This window comes from Camelus ferus, chromosome 2 (assembly GCF_009834535.1).
Source record: "Camelus ferus isolate YT-003-E chromosome 2, BCGSAC_Cfer_1.0, whole genome shotgun sequence".
Classification (NCBI taxonomy): domain Eukaryota; kingdom Metazoa; phylum Chordata; class Mammalia; order Artiodactyla; family Camelidae; genus Camelus; species Camelus ferus.
Window position 1 is genome coordinate 15,606,253 of NC_045697.1, and position 18,767 is coordinate 15,625,019.

Genomic DNA, 18,767 nt, shown 5'->3' on the forward strand with positions numbered 1-18,767 from the left:
AGTTGATCAGTGAGGTCTTGGCTGTGCCTTGTCTTCTAAGTCTGGGTGAGCTTGACGGTGTGTAGAAGTTTCCTTTTTAAAAAATTAGAAATAAACCTATCCATCTCTGATTCTTCCTGAATTCTCTATTCCTTGGAATCTCTCAAACAGCAGTTTGATAGTTTCATTCTTAATTGCATTCGATAGAATGTGTTGCAAGTCGCTGCAGCCAGGAAGCAATAATTTATAGCAGCTGTTTGTCGCTAGTTGCTTTCTTATCTTTTCATCCATTTGAACTTCTTTTGACTCTCAACTAAGTTCATTTCACACTGGGTAGCCTTTGTTGCCTATGTAACCTTCACCCGCCATTATCCCATTGGACAAATACTTTAACTCTGGAGATTCCCAACCTCTGACTTCCAGATAAGTTTTTTTACACTGAAGCACACATTCATTCTTTTGTTCAAACACTTACCAAGTGGTGACTAATAAGGGGCACTAAGACACTAAGTAAGGATTAATGCTGATCTAAGGTCCTTAATAGGTGTCAGTTCTTTATACATGTGAACCTTTTTGATCCTCACACAGGCTTATTTGGTATGTTCCATTATTATTGGGTCCATTATAGAGATAAGTAAAATGACACTCCCAAAGGTCAAATACTTTCTAGTTGTCAAATCTGATTCTCAGGGTTCGCACCATGATTCTGGAAAAACTTATACTAACAATTTATTCATTCCAAATATTTACAAATACTGGAGCTTCCTGTTTCTTAAACCAAATTTTGCATGAGTGCAACCTCATGTTTATCTAGGGAAAAAAGTCCTGGATGCCTCAGAGTAATAGCTCTTCTCATTTCCTTCTGTTGTTGGAGAAACCCACACTCCCACATGCACTCTTGTTTATGGATATTTGTATTCATTAGCTTTCGCTATGTAACAAGTCACCCAAAACTTTATTATTCATGGTTCTTTAGGTTTGCTGGGGAGTTCCTCTGTTCTGTGCTGGCACTGATGGGGTCGGGTGGTCTAGGGTGGCCTCATTCATGTATCTCATGGTTGGTAGGCTACTGGTATGGCAGGGGCTCCAACTGGGAAAGCCTGCCTCTGGTCCAAATGATCTCTCCTCCTCCTATACTAGCCCATCCTTCTCTCCATGGTGGCCAGGGTTCCAAAGAGAAGCAAGAACAAGTAGACTTCTGCTTGTGTCACTTTTGCTAATTTCCCATTGGCCAAAGCAGGTCACATGATTAAGCTTAACTTCAAGAGGTAAAGACTCCTTTTTAAAAATAACATAAAGATGGAATTTCCTTTCAAAATGGCAGACTAAGCTGACATAGCAAATCTCCCCTTCCACCTCAAATAATTAGATACATTTTTTAAAATGTCTCTTTCATGAAGATTCCAGTCCCAGACAGTTTTAGAAAGGGGTTTAACAAATGTTCAAAGATCATCTGGTGGAACTTGTTTCTGTTCCTGATTCTGATTTTGATCATTCTTGGATGACTGTGTCCTTAATACTAAAAGCACAGAAAGTGGGTTTTAATATTATGGTCAGTTCATTAAGAGCATGAGATGTCAGGAGTGGGTATGACAGGAAAGGTAAAATCTGATACACTCATTAGCTTTTTTAATGTTTATATTTGTTTAGTATCTTCAGTAACATGCGCTCTCTTAACTCTAAGGATTCTACTCGCTCCATCCAAAAACTCCAGTCTTTTATATTTTCACTTATTAGCGGTCCAATATTGTTAGAATTCGTGAAAACACAATTTCCAAACTAAAGATAAAAAGAAATTAAATCTCTCACAGGCTTTCTTTGATTTCTCTAAATGAATGAATAATTCCAAATTAATGTCCCTTCGGGGTTTTTAAATGAGGCTAAAGAAAAGAGAGAAGAAATTTATACCAATTCAAATTAGACAAATTTATCTAGAAAAACAAGTTTCTAAAGCCATGTAAACCAAGAATTACTGGGTCCCCAAAATACAACCAAGTCCAGCCTTTTTAAAATGATGAAAATCAACATTATTACAAGGTACATGGACAACAGAAAAAAATATTTTGCCAAATTCAGAAGAGAATAATGAAATTGCACAGATCCTCAACAACCATGCTCCTCTGACCAATCTAATGGTACTATTTTCTATGACTTTGTCTCATTAACTGAAAAATATTAATAGCTACTGAGACCTCCATTTCTACATTAAGACCCATAGCTTTATCGCAATTAGCGCCTGTAATTTTTTTTTAAGAGTTGATAAAATTTCCATTATAAATAGGAAATGCATTTTGGGCAAACAGTTTGATATACCTTGGTTACCTCTGGAGGAAATTAAAAAAGCATTATTTGTTGATACTGTCATTGTTCAATTAGTATCTTAAAATGTATGCTGCAGAAATAACTACATTTCCTTTGCATATGAACTCTCATTAGATCTTTAACCATGGTCATTTGTGGTCCTTTGTCATTCACAGTTACTGTTTTACACTAATTCTTCTCTGAAAGCATTTATAATTAGCTACACATGAGAATGCTTCATAATGGCATCACTTCAATAACTTTAAGACCATACCAAGGGACTAAAAGCTTCCAGAACTGATGAAGAAAGTGATGGATTCCTGTAACTCCCAGCCCAAGATCAAGCAGAATATTATTTACATGAGACTAAATGAACTGATAAGGATGATTAGAATTTTTACAATATAACTTCTTGTTTGAAAAAAAAAAATCTAATGGAGTGGGGTCTTCAATTTTTGCTAAGCTAGAATTACTGGGACCAGACCTGCCCACCATCATAAAGAACTAGAAAAATGGACAAAATATGTGAAACAACTGTTTCTGGACTTTGGAGAAATGCAGCAAAGAACTAGGACTCCCCAAGAGAGAAACAATCAAAGTGAGCACCACAGTCACCCCAGCTTTCTGTCTGGAAGTACAGACGTGCTGGAAGGAAGCACAAGTAGAGCATGGGATTGCCACTGAGTTCATGGAGGGAAGACTGGAATTCAGGGAAGCTGAAGTGGTTGGAATTTGTGGGAAAGAACCAGAGATGAGGACACCATACAAAGAGCGAGCTACAGGAATCTGCACAGGAATCTGCTCCAGACTCTAACTGAACACTACACACATAGGGTGAATCAGGAAAGAACAACTGAGAAATTATCAGAGCTCATGTTAGACTGAGAGATGTCTGAGTTTAATGGCCAGTGTGGACATGCCGCTTTGCCCCTTGAGAGCAGTGCCCACTGTGAATAGAGACCTGAGAATATCACTGCTAAGGGGTAGGGGTTAACTAGTCTTACAGCAACAGCTACCCAACAGAAGCCTTTACAAACAAGCCTTCAAAGAATCGAACAAACCCACAAGTAATTTAACTAACTTTCAGGGGAAAAAAAAGCTCCTTAAGACAAAAGAATCAAATACTCAAAGCAAAGAATCACAATGCGCAGGCTTCAGTTAAAATTAGTAGACCAAGAAGCTGAAAAATGTGGTCCAATAACTAGAAAAAAAAATCAGTCAGTAGAAAAAAATCACTAGAAATTACTTAAATGATGGAATTACAGAGACTTAAAAGAGGTATTATAAATATCAATATTTTTTTAAAAAACATGCACATAATGAGAAATTACAAAGAAGGACTAAATAAAATCATGGAGATATAATATTCAATATCTGAAATGAATAACTCACTGGATGAACTTAAGAGAGATTAGAAATCTTAGAAGATCAGTGAACTTGAAAATACAGCAATAGAAATTATCCAAACTGAAGAACAGGGAAAAAAAAACAGACAAAAAAATGAACAAAACTTCAATGATTTGGAGGCAACTGTGGGCTAAATTATGTGTAACACAAAAAAATTTCAAAGGAATAGGCTGTGGATTTTGTAAATTTTGTGAAAATAAACACACAGATCCAAGAAATATATACACATTGAAAACCACACCAAACACATGACATTTCTGAAAATCAATGATTTTTGAGGAAAATCTTAAAAGTAATCAGAAAGAAAAATATTTTACAATAAATTAATTCATCAAAGGACATAACAATCTTAAGTTTGTATGTACCTAATTATAGAATTTCAAATACATGGAAAGCAAAATGACAGAAAGGAAAGAAGTAGACAAATCCAAAATTATGGCTACAGACTTCAACATCCCTCTCTCAGCAAGTGACAGAATAATTAGAGAGAAACCAGTAATATAGACATCTCAAACACCACCATCAATCTAACCTAGTTTACATTTATAGAATGCTCTCTCCAGCAACAGTAGAATGCACATTCTTTACACATGCTCATAAAACATTCAACAAGATAGATCACATGCCGAGTATAAGTTAATTTTTTAAGGACTAAAGACATACGAAGTGTGTTCTTTGATGACAAAGGAATTAAATGGAGTCAATAAAAATAAAGATAACTGGAAAAATCTCCCAACGTCAAAGAATAAATGACGAGGAAAGTTTAAAATTATTTTTAAATGACTAAAAATGAAAAAAAAATGTAATGAACAAGCTAAAGCAGAATTTAGAAGAAAATGTATAGCTCTAAAAGCTTACACTGGGAAAGAAGAAAAATCTAGTATCAATGGACAAAATTTCCATCTTAAGAACAGAGGGGAATAGTCTCAACTTGATGAAGGCATCTATAAAAGTTCTATACTTAACCCAGATTTAATGGTGAAAGACGAAACGCTTTTTCCTTAATATTGGAAATGAGGCAAGAAAAAGAAAACATATGCAAATTAGGATGAAAACTGTCTTTATGTACAGCCAACATGATCAGGTAGATAGAAAATTCTAAAGAATCTCAAAAAAGTTACTATAAAAGTAAATTTAGCAAGTTTGCAGGAATATAGTTTTTCTATATACTATCAATAAACAATTAGGAAGTGTTCCTTCTTTCCTTTCTTGTTAACCCTGTCTTGCTTTGTTCCACTGCCAGTTCTCAACTGTTAATTTGTTAACCAGCCTTAACATGTACTATATGCGGAACAAAACCCTCAGTTAACCACAGCTCAGGAAACGCCTGACATTATGGCGGTAGATTACAAAAATGGCCACAAACTCTTCCCAACTTGTATGTACGCTCCTTTGAAATACAGACATTGTAGCTCTTCCCATCAAGGGACAGAAGCTATTCTTCACCCCTTGAATTTGGGCTTGGCCACGCGACTGACTTTAGGGGATGGGACATTAGTAAATGCATCAGAAGGAAAGGCTTAGGAAGTGCTTCTGCATTAGAGTTTACTTTCTCTTCATGCTCTTTGGAACTCTGGGACCACTCTATGAAGAATCCAAAGTTAGTGCACTGACCATCCCAGCTGAGGCCCTCCTACACCAGCCAGCCACACATACAGCTGCCAGCTGACCACAGAGATAAGCCAACCTGTCTCAAACCAGAGGAAATGCCCACTCAACCCATAGAATTCTGAAAAATAGTGCTTGTTAAGCCACTACATTCTGAGGTGGTTTGTTACACAGTAATAGCTACCTGATACATGTTACTTCTGTTTTCATTTCATTAGTAAAAACAAATCACACACCCACAGCTCACTTCAACTACCAGCACATGCAGCAGGTTTGGGAAGAGAGATCCTAATGGATGGTAATTATACCTCAATGGTCAGTTTGTAAAAATCACATTTATTCTTTAGAGATGTATGTGGATATGTTTAGAAGTACAAATCATATGTCTAAGTTTGACATGAAATAGTCTTCATAGATTGGGCAGAAGGGAGGAGGGTGAAGAAAAAGGGGAAAACAGATAAAGGAAGTGACATATTGAAGGCATCTGAGTACAGGAGAGGGACAGAGGGCGTATTCATCTGCTTGGGCTGCTGTAGTAACACACCACGGACTGGGGGGCTTCATGTGTCTTCTCACAGTTCTGGAGGCTGGAAGTCTGAGACCAGGATGCCAGCATGGTTGATTTCTGGTGACAGCTATCTTATGGGCCTGCAGGTGTCCATCTTCTGTGTCCTCCCACGACCTTCCTCAGTATGTGCATGTGTATGTGGTGGTGGTGAGGGGAGAGATTGCTTTCTCTTCTGATCCTAAGGGGTAAGACTTCATCCTTATGGCCTCAGTTAGCCTTAATTACCTCCCCAAAACCCTATTTTCAAATGCAGTCACACTGGGGGTTAGGGCTTCAACATATGAATTTGGCAGGGATGGAGGAGACACAATTCAACCCACTGCAGAGGGGAATTCACTCTTATTTCTAATTTTTTACATGTTTGGAAGCGTCCATAAAATTTAAAAGATTTAACAGTATTTTGTTCCCTATCGTCTGCTTAGACTTTATTTAGAGAGACATAAATACTCCCTGAAAGAAGATTCTGGAAGGTTCTACAGTCCCTTTGTACCATTGAAAATTCTTGACGAAGTGGTTAGAAAGTCCAGCGCAAGATAATCAAGCTGTGAATTTGCTTTGACATCCAGTCTTCTGCTCTCTTCCAGGTGGTTCTAATGACAATGGTTCCAAGCCGGCAACAGGAAAGGGAGGAGACTGGCTTCTCCATGTCTGCCCCTTATCTCCCCCATCTACCTGCTGGGGGCTGCTTTAGCTTCTATCAGAAGTGACATGCTGGGGGAAGGGCTGAGAATGTATTTACTTGATTGGAACTGTCGTAAGTTGGCCTTGAGCTCCCTGGGTCTTACTCTGCTGCAGCTTTGTTGACAGACAGATGCACATGGTCACCTGGAATTCCTTCCTTAGTGACGGGAAGTCAGTGGCATATTGCAGACTCCTCCTGCTGGGACCTCCTTGCTCCTACAGAGGGCACTACTGGGTAAGCCTAGTGAAAACCTCTTTCCTCTGAGGTGCATGTCTCCTCCGTGGGAAGTGCTCACGCATCTTCTCCCCACATTCTGTGCCCGCTGCCCTCACAGCAGCAGCACTGTCTGAACTCTGTCACCAAAGCATCAGCCGGTGTATTAGTTTCCGATCACCACAGGAACAACTTATCACACATTTATGACTTCACAGTTCTGGATATCAGTAATGTCCAACATCAGTTTCACTGGGCTAATCAAGGTGCTGGTGGGGCTGCTTTACTACTGAAGGTTCTCAAGAGAGAGATCTCGTTTCTTGCCTTTTCCAGCTTCTGGAGGCTGCCTGCATTTCTTGGCTCATGCCACGCTGTTTCCATCACCACATCTCTGACCCTGGTGCCTTCCTTTCAAAAGGATCCTTTTGGTTACACTGGGCTCACCTGGATTATCTGGGATAACTTTTCCACCTCAATTTCCTCAGCTCAACCACATCTGCAAAGACCTGTTTGCCAAGTAAGGTGGTAACATGTTCACTGGTTCAGGGGATTAGGATGTAGACATCTTTGGGGGGGGGGCCCACAGTTCTGCTGTCTTCTACATTTCTTGGGGGTAGGGGTGAGCTGGACCCTAATTCATTATGCCTCAACTTCAAAGGACACATAAGTAACATTGTAACTGACTAAACTTCAATTGAAAAACAAAACACACACATAAGCAGTCTTTCCAGGTTTCCTCATGGAAATCCCTCCCACTAGGCTGGAGGTAAAGAAGGGAGTCCACCCCACTCCTTACCAAGAATGACAACAGGTCCTCCGAAGATCTCTTCTCCAGTCTCTTCACAAACGTCTACCTGACCTTTTCTTTGGTCCGTAAGCCCTAGACTTGTGGAACACGGTCGTTCACAGTTCTTCAGTAAACCTGACATGTGATGCTTTTCCTCAGTTTGGTGTCCTGATGTTCACCAGATTGGCATCTTAGCTGAAACTGAGGCAGAGAACGTTCGAGTCTAACGTCCTATACGGGACTACTGCCCTAAAGCAGAAACATGAAATTACAACTAGATCTTCATGAATTGTTAAATTCTGAAAGCTTGTCTTATTCTGTGACAGAATGTATTTGATGAGTCAAAAGGAACTTCAGTATTCAAAGGTGAATATTAAATGAGCAACATTCTATAGAATGCAAAAATATTTTTAGAAGAGTGTTTTTGCTTCTGAATAGCTTTTCAGTCAGTTATACTGTTCCTTCTTGAATTAAGAACTATCACTCAACCAATCTTCTGTTCATATGAAAAAGAGTAACTTTAACTGGAGAGCAAATCTCACCTGCAAAATATTAAATGTGGTATGTGAGGTTGGCGTACTGTTTTGCCTGAAGAAATTTATTTTTTCATTTTTAAACCTCTTTCTATTAGCGTCATGGCTAAACTCATTTATAAGATCCACAAAATAATGGTGCCAATATTATGTTCACATTATTATGCATTTTTACTCAAATGATGAAAACGAATTAACATTTATCCAAAAGTGGAATTGCAGCTTTTGCTTGTCAGATCTAGAGTATTTCTTTCATCAAACATCCCATCAAAAGAGATGTCTCATCTTTGGGAACATACCAAAAAATGAGATGGAGGTTCTATTGCTATATCAGCTTGAACTCTTTTGGGGTGTCTGTCAACAGAAATCAACTATAGCTTCAAAAAGGAAAAAAAAAAAAGCTGGTGGGAAGGAACTCAGTGATAGAGGATTCAGTGACAGAACGTACATCAGAGAACTCACAGGTAGGGAACACAGCTAGACTCTAAGGTAATTCTAAACCCAGGCACTCTAAAGCATCTGGGCCTCTCTTTTTGGTCTCCACCCTCTAGTTTTCTGCATCATTCTTTCTGGCTGCAGGATTACGTGGCAGAATACATGGCAGCCAAAGGATCCTCAGTCTTCTAATTATCAATCAAGTGGCTGGAAAAGACGTCTTAATTCAAATTCCCAGGGAAGAGACTGCCTGCTCTGGCTTGGGCCATGCACTTGTTCCTGGAATAATTAACTATGGCCAGATCACGCTGCACCAAGATGGTATCAACATAAGGTGAGATGAGGGGTGCAAGAAAGACAACAATAGCAGGTCATTCCAATAGCATTTGGATAGAATGATGCAAAATACCGAAGAGATGGTTCACATCTGTGCACATGAATCCTGTAGGTCATGGGAAGTGTGTACTTTCCACACTGTCATGTCTGCTTCTGCGTCTGCAGAAGTGGCACCTAGCAGGGCCATGTTTTATGCTACCACCTCTGGTTGGCAATAACCATAGAAGGATGAAGGCAATAAAGATGTCAACACTAAACCTGCATGGTTATAAACTTGCAGAGGCAACAAGCCAGAACTCAAGCCATGGCTGACATACTCCCTTGTTCTCTCTCCCTGCATGTGGGTGGGATTTATTCTCCTGTGGGTGTAGCACACTGAAGGGCTCAGCTTTATGTGGGTCATCTTGGCTGCAAACCCCTGTCCTCTAGGCACCAGGCTTTGTGTCCTGTCCCTATATGATGTCAAGAGCCAGTCCTTTAGTCAACAAAACCAGCCGGACCTGCCAGGCCTGTCATGGCATCAGGCTGCCAATTTAACCCTGAAGGCAGTAAAATGTATGGAAACCTCATATAAACACGACTTATCAAATTGTTTGCATTCAATGTTAGGGACTCTTAAGTTGTAGTGAAAAACCCATGTATCTGACTCAAACTAGTCTTTCAAAGTTTCCTTTCGTTGTTGATTATAAAATTCTGAAGTTACAGGATTTTCTTCAATTTTTCCTAAGGCTAAACTGTGTCGGGGAGTATCCTACGTGAGATGATCTAAATGTCTTCGGAAACATGGTTAGAATTGCTCTACAGCAAGATCCTCTTAGTGTCCTGTCTGTACTCAGGGACACTCATGGAATGTATCCTCAGAAGGAGCACGTTCAGGCATCTTTACCCCCATGGAATTCACGCCCACAAAGTCCTAGTGGCATGGAAGGAAAACCACCAAAACAGGAGTCATGAAATTTAAGCAGGTAAGGGGATCCTTGGTGGGAGGGTTAAAAACAGAAGCAATGAATAAACTTCAAACAGTATAGTAAGTAGTTTCTCACCTCACTCTAGGACGGACAGAAATAGCATATGATTTCCTTCAAAATAAATAAAAAAGGTTTATATATATACCTTACAAGGTTTAGATGGATAACTACGGTCTTCATTGTTTCCAAACAACGTGCACAGAGAAACGTACAGCTCTCGATGTGTATTACATAAAAAGAAAAGGTTAATCCCATTTTAAAAGGCTACAGAAGGGACAGCAATGTAAACCCCCCAAAACATGGGAAGGAGTAAAGAACGAAGAGCAAAAGACAACAGCAGTAGACAGCAAGCACACAATGAAGAAAAGGGACGATGCCAACGCTGATTTTCTGAAAAGGTTAATACAAGTGACAAACCTCTGGGAATACTGAATTTTTTTAAATGGAGAAAACACAAAACAGCATTATCAGGAATTCTGCCAGACCAAAATGTTCTGGAGATTGACTGCACAACTGTGTATGTATTTAACCTTTAGGAAATGAGCCTTCCACTCCAATCATTTTTAAATAGGAATATTAAGGACGTAGTTCAGCAGAATGGGCACTGAATTTCCATATATTCATTGAACTCTTTTCAAAAGTGACAATCACATAATTTGCAAACGGACATAAAACCTAGCATTTTTGTTGGGAGCCCATAATGGATCAGTACTTAAAAGTAAGAGTTTTTAAAAATGTAATGAAGATGAGGTGGGAATTAAGCTCACTATTGTCTATACCAGGAACTTATCCGTGCGGTAGTCTGGTTACTTGTTCACCAAACCGTCTACCTTTCCTCCCTGGACACATAACTAGACTACATTTCCTAGATTCCTTGCAGTTAGGTGTGGCCCAAACTGTGTTTCGGCCAGTGGATTGTGAGTAGAAGTAATTTACACCATCTCCGGGCCTGATCCATACAACGCTCCCTTGAGCTTACCCTCCATCCCCCGAGGAAGTACCTAGAGAAGGGCGGAGTCACGGAACAGCAGGAAGCTGGGTGAGAACCCCTGGGGAGAGCTGCCATGCCAGGAATACACCCACCAGACCATCCCTCCAGCAAGAATCCTGTACTGTGTTGAGCCTCTAAAAGGTTGCATTTTTATAAAAGTTAAGTAAGAATCCTGTACTGTGTTGAGCCTCTAAAAGGTTGCATTTTTATAAAAGTTAAGTTTACCCAGACTCAACATGAAAGTTTAAAAACAAAAACAAACAAAAAACTAAGCAGTAAAAATTGTTCATCATGGTTAACTACCGAATTGACATTTTTACTCAGTTTCATAAAGGAACAGACTCTGACAACAAAAACGCCTGTTTAGTACTGGAGCTCATTCCTTTCACGTGCAGCACACACTTTCACGAGACACGGTACGCATGATGACACCTGGCCTGGCAGGCAAGCATAGCTTGCATATGTGCTTGCTCATTCGAACGCTCTAAATTTATCTGTACAAGCAAAACTTCATCAATATTATATGCCAAGACAGAATGAACACAATGATTGCAAAACTGAAAACGTGATTAGCTGGACTCTTTATATTGTTGGAATAACTCAGTTAAGGAATGTATCTGCAGGGCCCTCTGAAAATATTTTGAACTTTCTGAATAGACTTGGGATGCTCTGATCAGAGTCTTCATCAGTATCTTCTCAAACTAGGTGGCGGTAGCAGACAATGGAATTCAACACACTCTTTTTCTACACACTCTGTTTTATAAATATGACACGGTTAGAAGGACAATACGTGTTTCAAACAGAATAAAGCATAAGTCTGTGGAAAAAAAAGTTTAACAAGATTCTGGCTAGGAGTTAACTCTAAGCATTCCAACTCTACAAGAGCAAAGGTAGCGGTCCATTGCAGACTACATAAATGAGGGTTTCTTAAATAATACGGTCCTCTCCTTCAGTATCCACCTGAGTCATTGATATCCCTGGTTAAAAGATGCTGAAAAAAAGCTATCACCAAAGGCTGCCTGGGACTTCATCACACACAGAGCTGGGTACACCAAGGAAGACAGAAAGGACTCCTAAACCTACAATGATTACTCCACATGTATTTCTCAGTTGATGCCTCCAGTGTTCCAATATTACCACTGGCTAGGAGCCGCTAATGGCCAATGTAAGACATGGTTCTACACGGGAGACCCACAGGTAGGCGGGGAAGAAGATTTAAGACAATACCAAAACTAAAAAAATAGAACCTTTTTACTGACTGCAATCTCATCTTGGTCTAAAACCAAGCAACATTATAGTCAGATTTTTATTATTGACAGATTTATAAACAGTTACAAATTTCTCTTGAAGAGTTTGCCATACTTATACAAATAAATCTACTGGTTTTATTATCACTTATATTTCAGTGGGGAGAAAAAAAGTGAGTTGATCCATATGACAGTATTAATATAAATTTAGGGAAAATATGGCAAAATTAGCAGAAGTGATGAAATGACTTAAGTCCAGGAAACATCATAATACTTATAAATAATCAAGTTCTCTCTCAAGCTAAGAGCATTGAAGTGAATATTAAAATAATTAAATGATTTGGGGAATCTGGAAACACAGAATTAACATTTGTTTTAAGGGGGGAGGGTACAGCTCAAGTGGTAGAGCACATGCTTAGCATGCACAAGGTCCTGGGTTCAATCCCCGTACCCCCTCTAAAAATAAATAAATAAGTAAACCTAATTACCCCCCCAAATAAATAAATAGACATTAAAAATAAATAAATAATAAAATTAAAAAAACATTTGTTTTAAATTTCAGATTGCTGTTGTATGCATCACTTTCCTTGATGATTTAATTTAATTCCTGCATTAAATGCATTCAATTAATTTTTTTTTTTACTTCCTCATCTTTTATGGCCTCAATCAACTTCAGTCTGGGTATCTGAACTCAACGCCTGAAACATGCAGACCTAAATGCTTAAACACCTATGTCTCAATAATGAACACAATCTAAACGTTAGCATCTACACAGAAATTGCCATCTGTTTATAAGATTATATTTATTCCTATAAATAGACTGGACATGGATGTAGAATATAAGTTACATGTGCAAAAAAGCCTGGGATTTAGAAATAAGCTGCCACCTACTAATGACCTGAAATAGTGACAAATGTTTACACATGTATATAAATCTAGTCAGAAAAATACTCATAAACCTAATTTCTATTTGTTACCTGAAAAATAGGTTAGCCTGTAACACTAGCACAAAACATCAAATTATATATATATAAAATGTGTACAGTACACACATTACATATAACAGCTTGATTTTAAAAAACTTTCATGGAATAAAATAAATCATGTGTGTTTCCTTAAGTAGAATATAACCAGTTATACCTCATTATGAAATTAAAATTCAGATAACTGGGATGAGAATAAAGTTTGGGAAAATTAGAGGTAACAGTCACTGAAGAGCACAGGTGCTTACCTTTGGAGAAGCAACACACGTACAAAGCACACTGGCCGTGGCGCCAGCTAACACGGTCCTGGTCCCAGATGCGCCATCACCTGCTGGTGTGTTCAGGTTCAGCAAGTCAGAAACTCTTTGAGCCTCAGTTGCCATAATTTTTTAAATGAGGAAAATGAATGAGCTGATTTTTAAGAAAACTGGAACATATCCTAAAAATTTATGATTCTATGAGAAATAGAGAAACCTCAACTAGCAACAAGTCACACGTTATAAAAGACAGACATGGGGAAGATGCAATGTTTTATTCACTTCCTAGACACAACATCAAGTTTCAATTCAATCAAATGCTAAGAAGGTAATTCATCACCTATGCTTTATGTTTCAAAACACTGAGGATATTTTCAGTGGATCTTCATTTTATTCCAAATATTTGATTTTATTCCACTCCCCCATTCTCCCAGTCCCAGGTTTCTCTTCTTTCTGTTACCTGTAAGGAGCTATATTTAAATTAATAAATGCTTACTGAATGGTGAACATTTTCAGGAAGGGAAATCCCTCACTTCCTGTGGAGCTAGGAAAAAGTAGAAGAACAAAGTTCTTTTCCTACGTAGAGTTGACCTATGGGTCAAAGAAAACATATTAAATATGGGAATGATGTATTGCAAAAACACAGAGCAAAATTTAATAGCAATTTAAAAATAAGAGTTACTTACTTCATATCTTACTAGCTTATATCTTGGTCATTTCTAAACATCCTTCTCCACAAACACTTACTAGGAGACCCTGGGCCAGGTGGTACTTTAATGCATACATGGCAAACCTTTCTACTTACTTGCCTTGTTTCCCCAACTGTGCAGAATGCCTTTAAAACCAACACCTAACAGAAGGCTTAAATAGAACTACCAGTTTTATTATTGCAAAGTGAAATAATTTATTTCTAAAGCACTAACCCAGTGAAAAGTGGACATTTACACTATCCTGGGTGATCAGCTGGTGTCGTCTGAGAAGTACTCGATGTTAAGGAGTAAATCTCAGGTTTTGAGGTTTATCAAGCTTTACTCCAGCATTTCTTGAATCTGATCTCACTCAAACCTTGAGACTACTGCCTGAAACAGATCTAAACTAAGCCGTACCCATCTTTTCCGGCATTGTCTTGTGTATCAGAGGAAACTGAATGCACAAAGCAGTCAGGGCAGACCCAATCTAACTGTCCCAGAAAAGACCCAGTGAGACTGGAGACAGGAGACAGGTGAGGACTGCAGTGCATCGACGACCAGTGATTACTTTTGGATCTGACCTGCTTTTGCCCCTAGAATAGAATTTTAAAATTAGTACTTTAGCATGAATCTTGAGCAATTTTGCCTGTTTAATAACAAAGCAACAGCCAACAATAGCAAAGAATCCCCCCAAAATAAAGGAATGTGAAACTTACATGAACTCTTCATTTACATTCATATATGTGAAGGGGATTAAGAGGTACAGACTTCCAGTTATAAAGTAAGTCATGGGGATATAATGTACAGCATAGGGAACAGAATTAGTAATATTTTAAGACCCGTGTATGAAGACAGATGGTAACTAGACTTACCGTGGTGATCACTTCATAATGTATAAAAATATCAAATCACTATGTGGCACACCTGAAACTAACAAAGTATTGTAAGTCAAATATACTTCTATTTAAAAAGAAATAACATATGGGCTGGAAAAAAAAAAAAAAGAATGAATAAGAAAACTAAACCCAAATATAAACCACTGAAAAGCCACTCAAAAATAGTATTAGTGAGACAAAAGTGGTATGGCAAAAAGCAGTGCAATTTAGGAAAAGCTTTTTAGGCATTTCCATTTTCAAAAAAAGAGTTCTGTGAGATCGTCTTAAAAATGCGTAGCACTTAAAACCATATTTATAAAATACATCCATCCATAAGCCCTTTGGTGTATATGCCATAATCAGTGGAGCTAATCATGTAAAAAACTGGTAACTGATTTACGTATAATTCTCATTAAGCTGTCCCAATGCACAAACTTCATTAAAACAGAATCAAATGCTTCTATTGTAAAGTATAAAAATGTAACATTGACATAATGACAAACATCTGTTTATTGTATTAAATACAAGCCTGAAATGTTAAGTAGACGTTACAGATTCTGAGAAAATTACATTTCGGATTCCAAAAATGTCCTGCTGGTGCTTTGACCACTTAAAACAATGCTTTAGAGGTTTTTTTTTTTCTTTTTTCTAAATTCATAAAAAAGCAACACTTAGGGGATATACAATACACAGAATCCCAAACTTAGAAGTTTATTCAAAATTCCTTTGAATCCCTAAGGCGGCTGTAAACTGTTTTCACACGTTCATAGCTGAAAGGAATGTGACTATCAGTTTGCATGGACTTCTGCCTTGCAAGCCCACCAGCGCTACACAGTCGTTTCGTGTTTCCATAATCCAGTCCTGACATTGCCAGTGCTATCCGTACCCAGCAGGGGTCCGTCCTGACCGTTGCTTTTGACTGGTCCGTTCTGAATGGCCAAGTTGAGGCCATAAGACTTCTTTTGACCTTCCAGCTCAACCACAGTTGGCTTCCTTGATGCATCTTTTTTACTGCTAGTGGAAACGGGCTTGTCAAAATTCCTGCCGCTTTTGGGAAGTGTGCTACCAGCATCACTGCTGTCTTGCTGGGGTGGGTTGCACTGTCTCTCTCTGTAGGCTAAATAAGCCCTTCGGCTCCGGGAGTGTCCTTCTCCGCTGGCCGGCCGGCTTTTGGGCAAGCCGTTCTGCACGCTGCCTTCCACGCTGGTGGGGACGTCGTAGGCGTACTCCCGCAGGACCGTCAGGCGGCTGGCCCGGTGCGCTTTGCTTCTGTTTTTATGGTGGCGGCTTGGGTGCACGTTCGTTCGAAACTGCACTTCTAGGGGCGCCACGTGCATTTTAATATCATTGTCCATCGAGTGTTCCGTCAGACTGTTGTCCAGCTGAGGCGTGGCGTTCAAGGGCAGGGAGTTGGTTTGGCACTGAGCAGCAGCCGCCTGCAGGTTCGTTAATTTGCAGCCCTGGGAGGAGTTTTTGAAGCTCGACGCACTCTTGTTGGTGCAGGAAGACTCCGCGCTGCTGTTGGTGCACTTGGGAGCCTCCCCGCTCGGCCCACTGGAGCTGGGGGGCTGCACGTTGACCTGGACTGAGTACGAGCTGCGGCCCGGGCAGCAAGTCATGATCCACGCGAGCCGGACGTCCTCCCGACTGACACAGTGGTGAACCACGACGAACGCACTGAGGCTCAGACACGTGGCTCCAAAGAAGAAGCTGAAAACCAGGTCCAAAGGGTAATACAGAGAGACAGCCAAGGCCCCAAACATCCACAAAGCCACATATAAGAGCAAAGTAAGGCTGGCCCCCAAGAGTTGAGCATGGAAAGTGTGCTCATTTTCCAAGGCTGATGTCGAAATCAGGGACAGGGACATGGAGTCCTGATGACTGACTTCGCCATTCTCATTGGCGGCCAGCCTCTGCTGCTCCTCCGTGGGCTCCTTCAGCTCGTATTTCCGCTCAGGGTGTCTTTTCAACTGAATAAATATGCTCAGAAAGTACATACAGTTTACGAAAGTGATGAAGCTGGCAGGGCCGTAGAAGGCTCCCAAGGAGGGTTCCCACGCCATCCAGCAACTAGGAAGAGAAAACGGGGAACCAGCTCAGACGCAACACATGTCAGCAAAGTGCTTAAGAAACTGCAGGAAACTTTAGTGCCTGGGAAACAGTTTAAAGAGAAGCAACTGACTCAGGTACACAGAGAACGTTAAATACTCACTAGGGCGCGTTTGGCCGACTGCCGTAATTCTTGATGTTCGCGGCCGCTGTAATGCCGCAGACTATGATAGGTATCCCGCCGCCGATCAGGTAAAACCTAGGAGGAATGACGGAAATAACAGTTCATCGTTCCAATTTATTAAGGTGTACACGTTGCAGTCTCTCAGTACTGCAAAAGCTATTTATTCCTGAAAGATTCATTACTATTCCTATTCCAATAGCAGAACAAAGGTTAACTTTTGGAGGCTTCTTTGCTAACTATAACATTTAAAACAATTTTTAAACTTACGTTGGATTTCTTTTTTAAAGCATAAAGTCTACTGAGTTTCTGAGTTTAGGAAAGCTGATCAGCTTCTGCCACCTTGTGGACAGGCGAAGGAACAGCTTCTGCAAGTAGGGGTTTTAGTTTAAACTTTGTTTCTGCTCAGGGAGGAGGGAAATGGGCTTCTTGCAGATGTAGCTGATAAACCAGAAAAGCAGTCCATTACAAAAACGACTTTAAGATCTCACTGTGCCACAGCTCAGACTAAATATGCAATGGTGTTACTTATGTATTAATGTCCGGCTACACCTGCATATTCCGGGATGTCCTACCGCTGTGCTGTGTCTGTTTACCCTCAGGAACTGGGGGCTGGGCGGGGGGTGGGGGTGGGGTACCCGGATCCCAGCAGCTCCCTGCACTGCCCAGGCCCTTTCTGACCCCCTTCCCACAGACCAGCAGTGGGGTGGGACCTGAGGGAGACAGAGTGGTGGCTGGTCCTATGGGAAAAAAAAAAACAACAAAACTTTTTTTTTTTTTTTTTTTTTGGCTGCAGCTTCTTTGAGGTCTCTGAAGAGGAAAGGGGAACTTTCTACCCTGGCTAGTTACTACGGGGTAGAGTCCATCTTAATTCTGCATTTGCCAGTTTCAGAGACAAAGTCCAAGTGCTGAATTGGCTGGATAAAGGCAATATTCATAACACACCTTTACACACATTTTTTTCTTAAGTCCTGTTCACAGGTACTAAAATCCTTTAATATGATATTATTGCTTTAAAAGACAGCTAATGACCCTATAACACCACAGGCCTGTCTTGTATCTCACAGATTAACGGGAGGCCAACATACGTGACGCTTCCCTTCCTCCTGCTAGACTAATTCGTAGCTGCGTCCAACCTGGAAAGGTATCATTTCACCCAAATTCATCTTGGGCTCCGCACTCCTCCGTCACTCCTCCCCGGTCCCTCCTCCGGGACTGCCTGTTATTAGCCCTTATTTTTCAGCTTTCATCTACTTCCCCACTGCTTCTGACTTTCAGCCTACAAATATGTTCCCATTCTCCCCATCTTCTGAAGCCTTCCTTCAACTACCACCTACTTTCCTTCCCCTTCGGTGACAAACTCCTGGAAACACCAGCACCATCACCTGCCTCGCCTTTACCAGATTATTGTGAGGTGAGGCTGCTTCCAGCTCCCATGCTCTCTGGGGCCAGCAAAGACTCAAGGAAGGGCCCCTGCCAACCCTCCAGGTATCCCTGATGCTGAGGGTTCCTTAAGCTCAGGGACATGGAGGAGGGAGGGCGCCCTAAAGGGCAAACCTGCACTGTCTAAAGCGGGTCACTGGGAACTGCATACGGTCTGGAGCCCAAGCTGACTTTCACTAATTTTGTGGTTTTAATCATCACCTAACAGAAAGGAACAGCTGCACGAGGCTTGGAT

The 18,767-nt window shown here is 40.3% G+C and overlaps 1 protein-coding gene across 4 annotated transcripts in view; it reads right to left on the reverse strand.

The window, feature by feature from the left end:
• Positions 1-15,351: 15,351 nt before the first annotated feature.
• The window catches only part of ADGRA3 (adhesion G protein-coupled receptor A3), a 99,174-nt gene continuing 95,758 nt past the window's right edge, over positions 15,352-18,767 (reverse strand). For all 4 annotated transcript variants that reach the window (XM_032494804.1, XM_032494808.1, XM_032494816.1 and 1 more), the window contains 2 exons: positions 17,072-17,167; positions 15,352-16,929 (listed from right to left, as the gene is read on the reverse strand). In XM_032494804.1, coding sequence (XP_032350695.1) covers positions 15,687-16,929; positions 17,072-17,167 — 1,339 coding nt within the window. In that variant the 3' untranslated portion in view covers positions 15,352-15,686. The remainder of the gene's footprint in view (positions 16,930-17,071; positions 17,168-18,767) is intronic.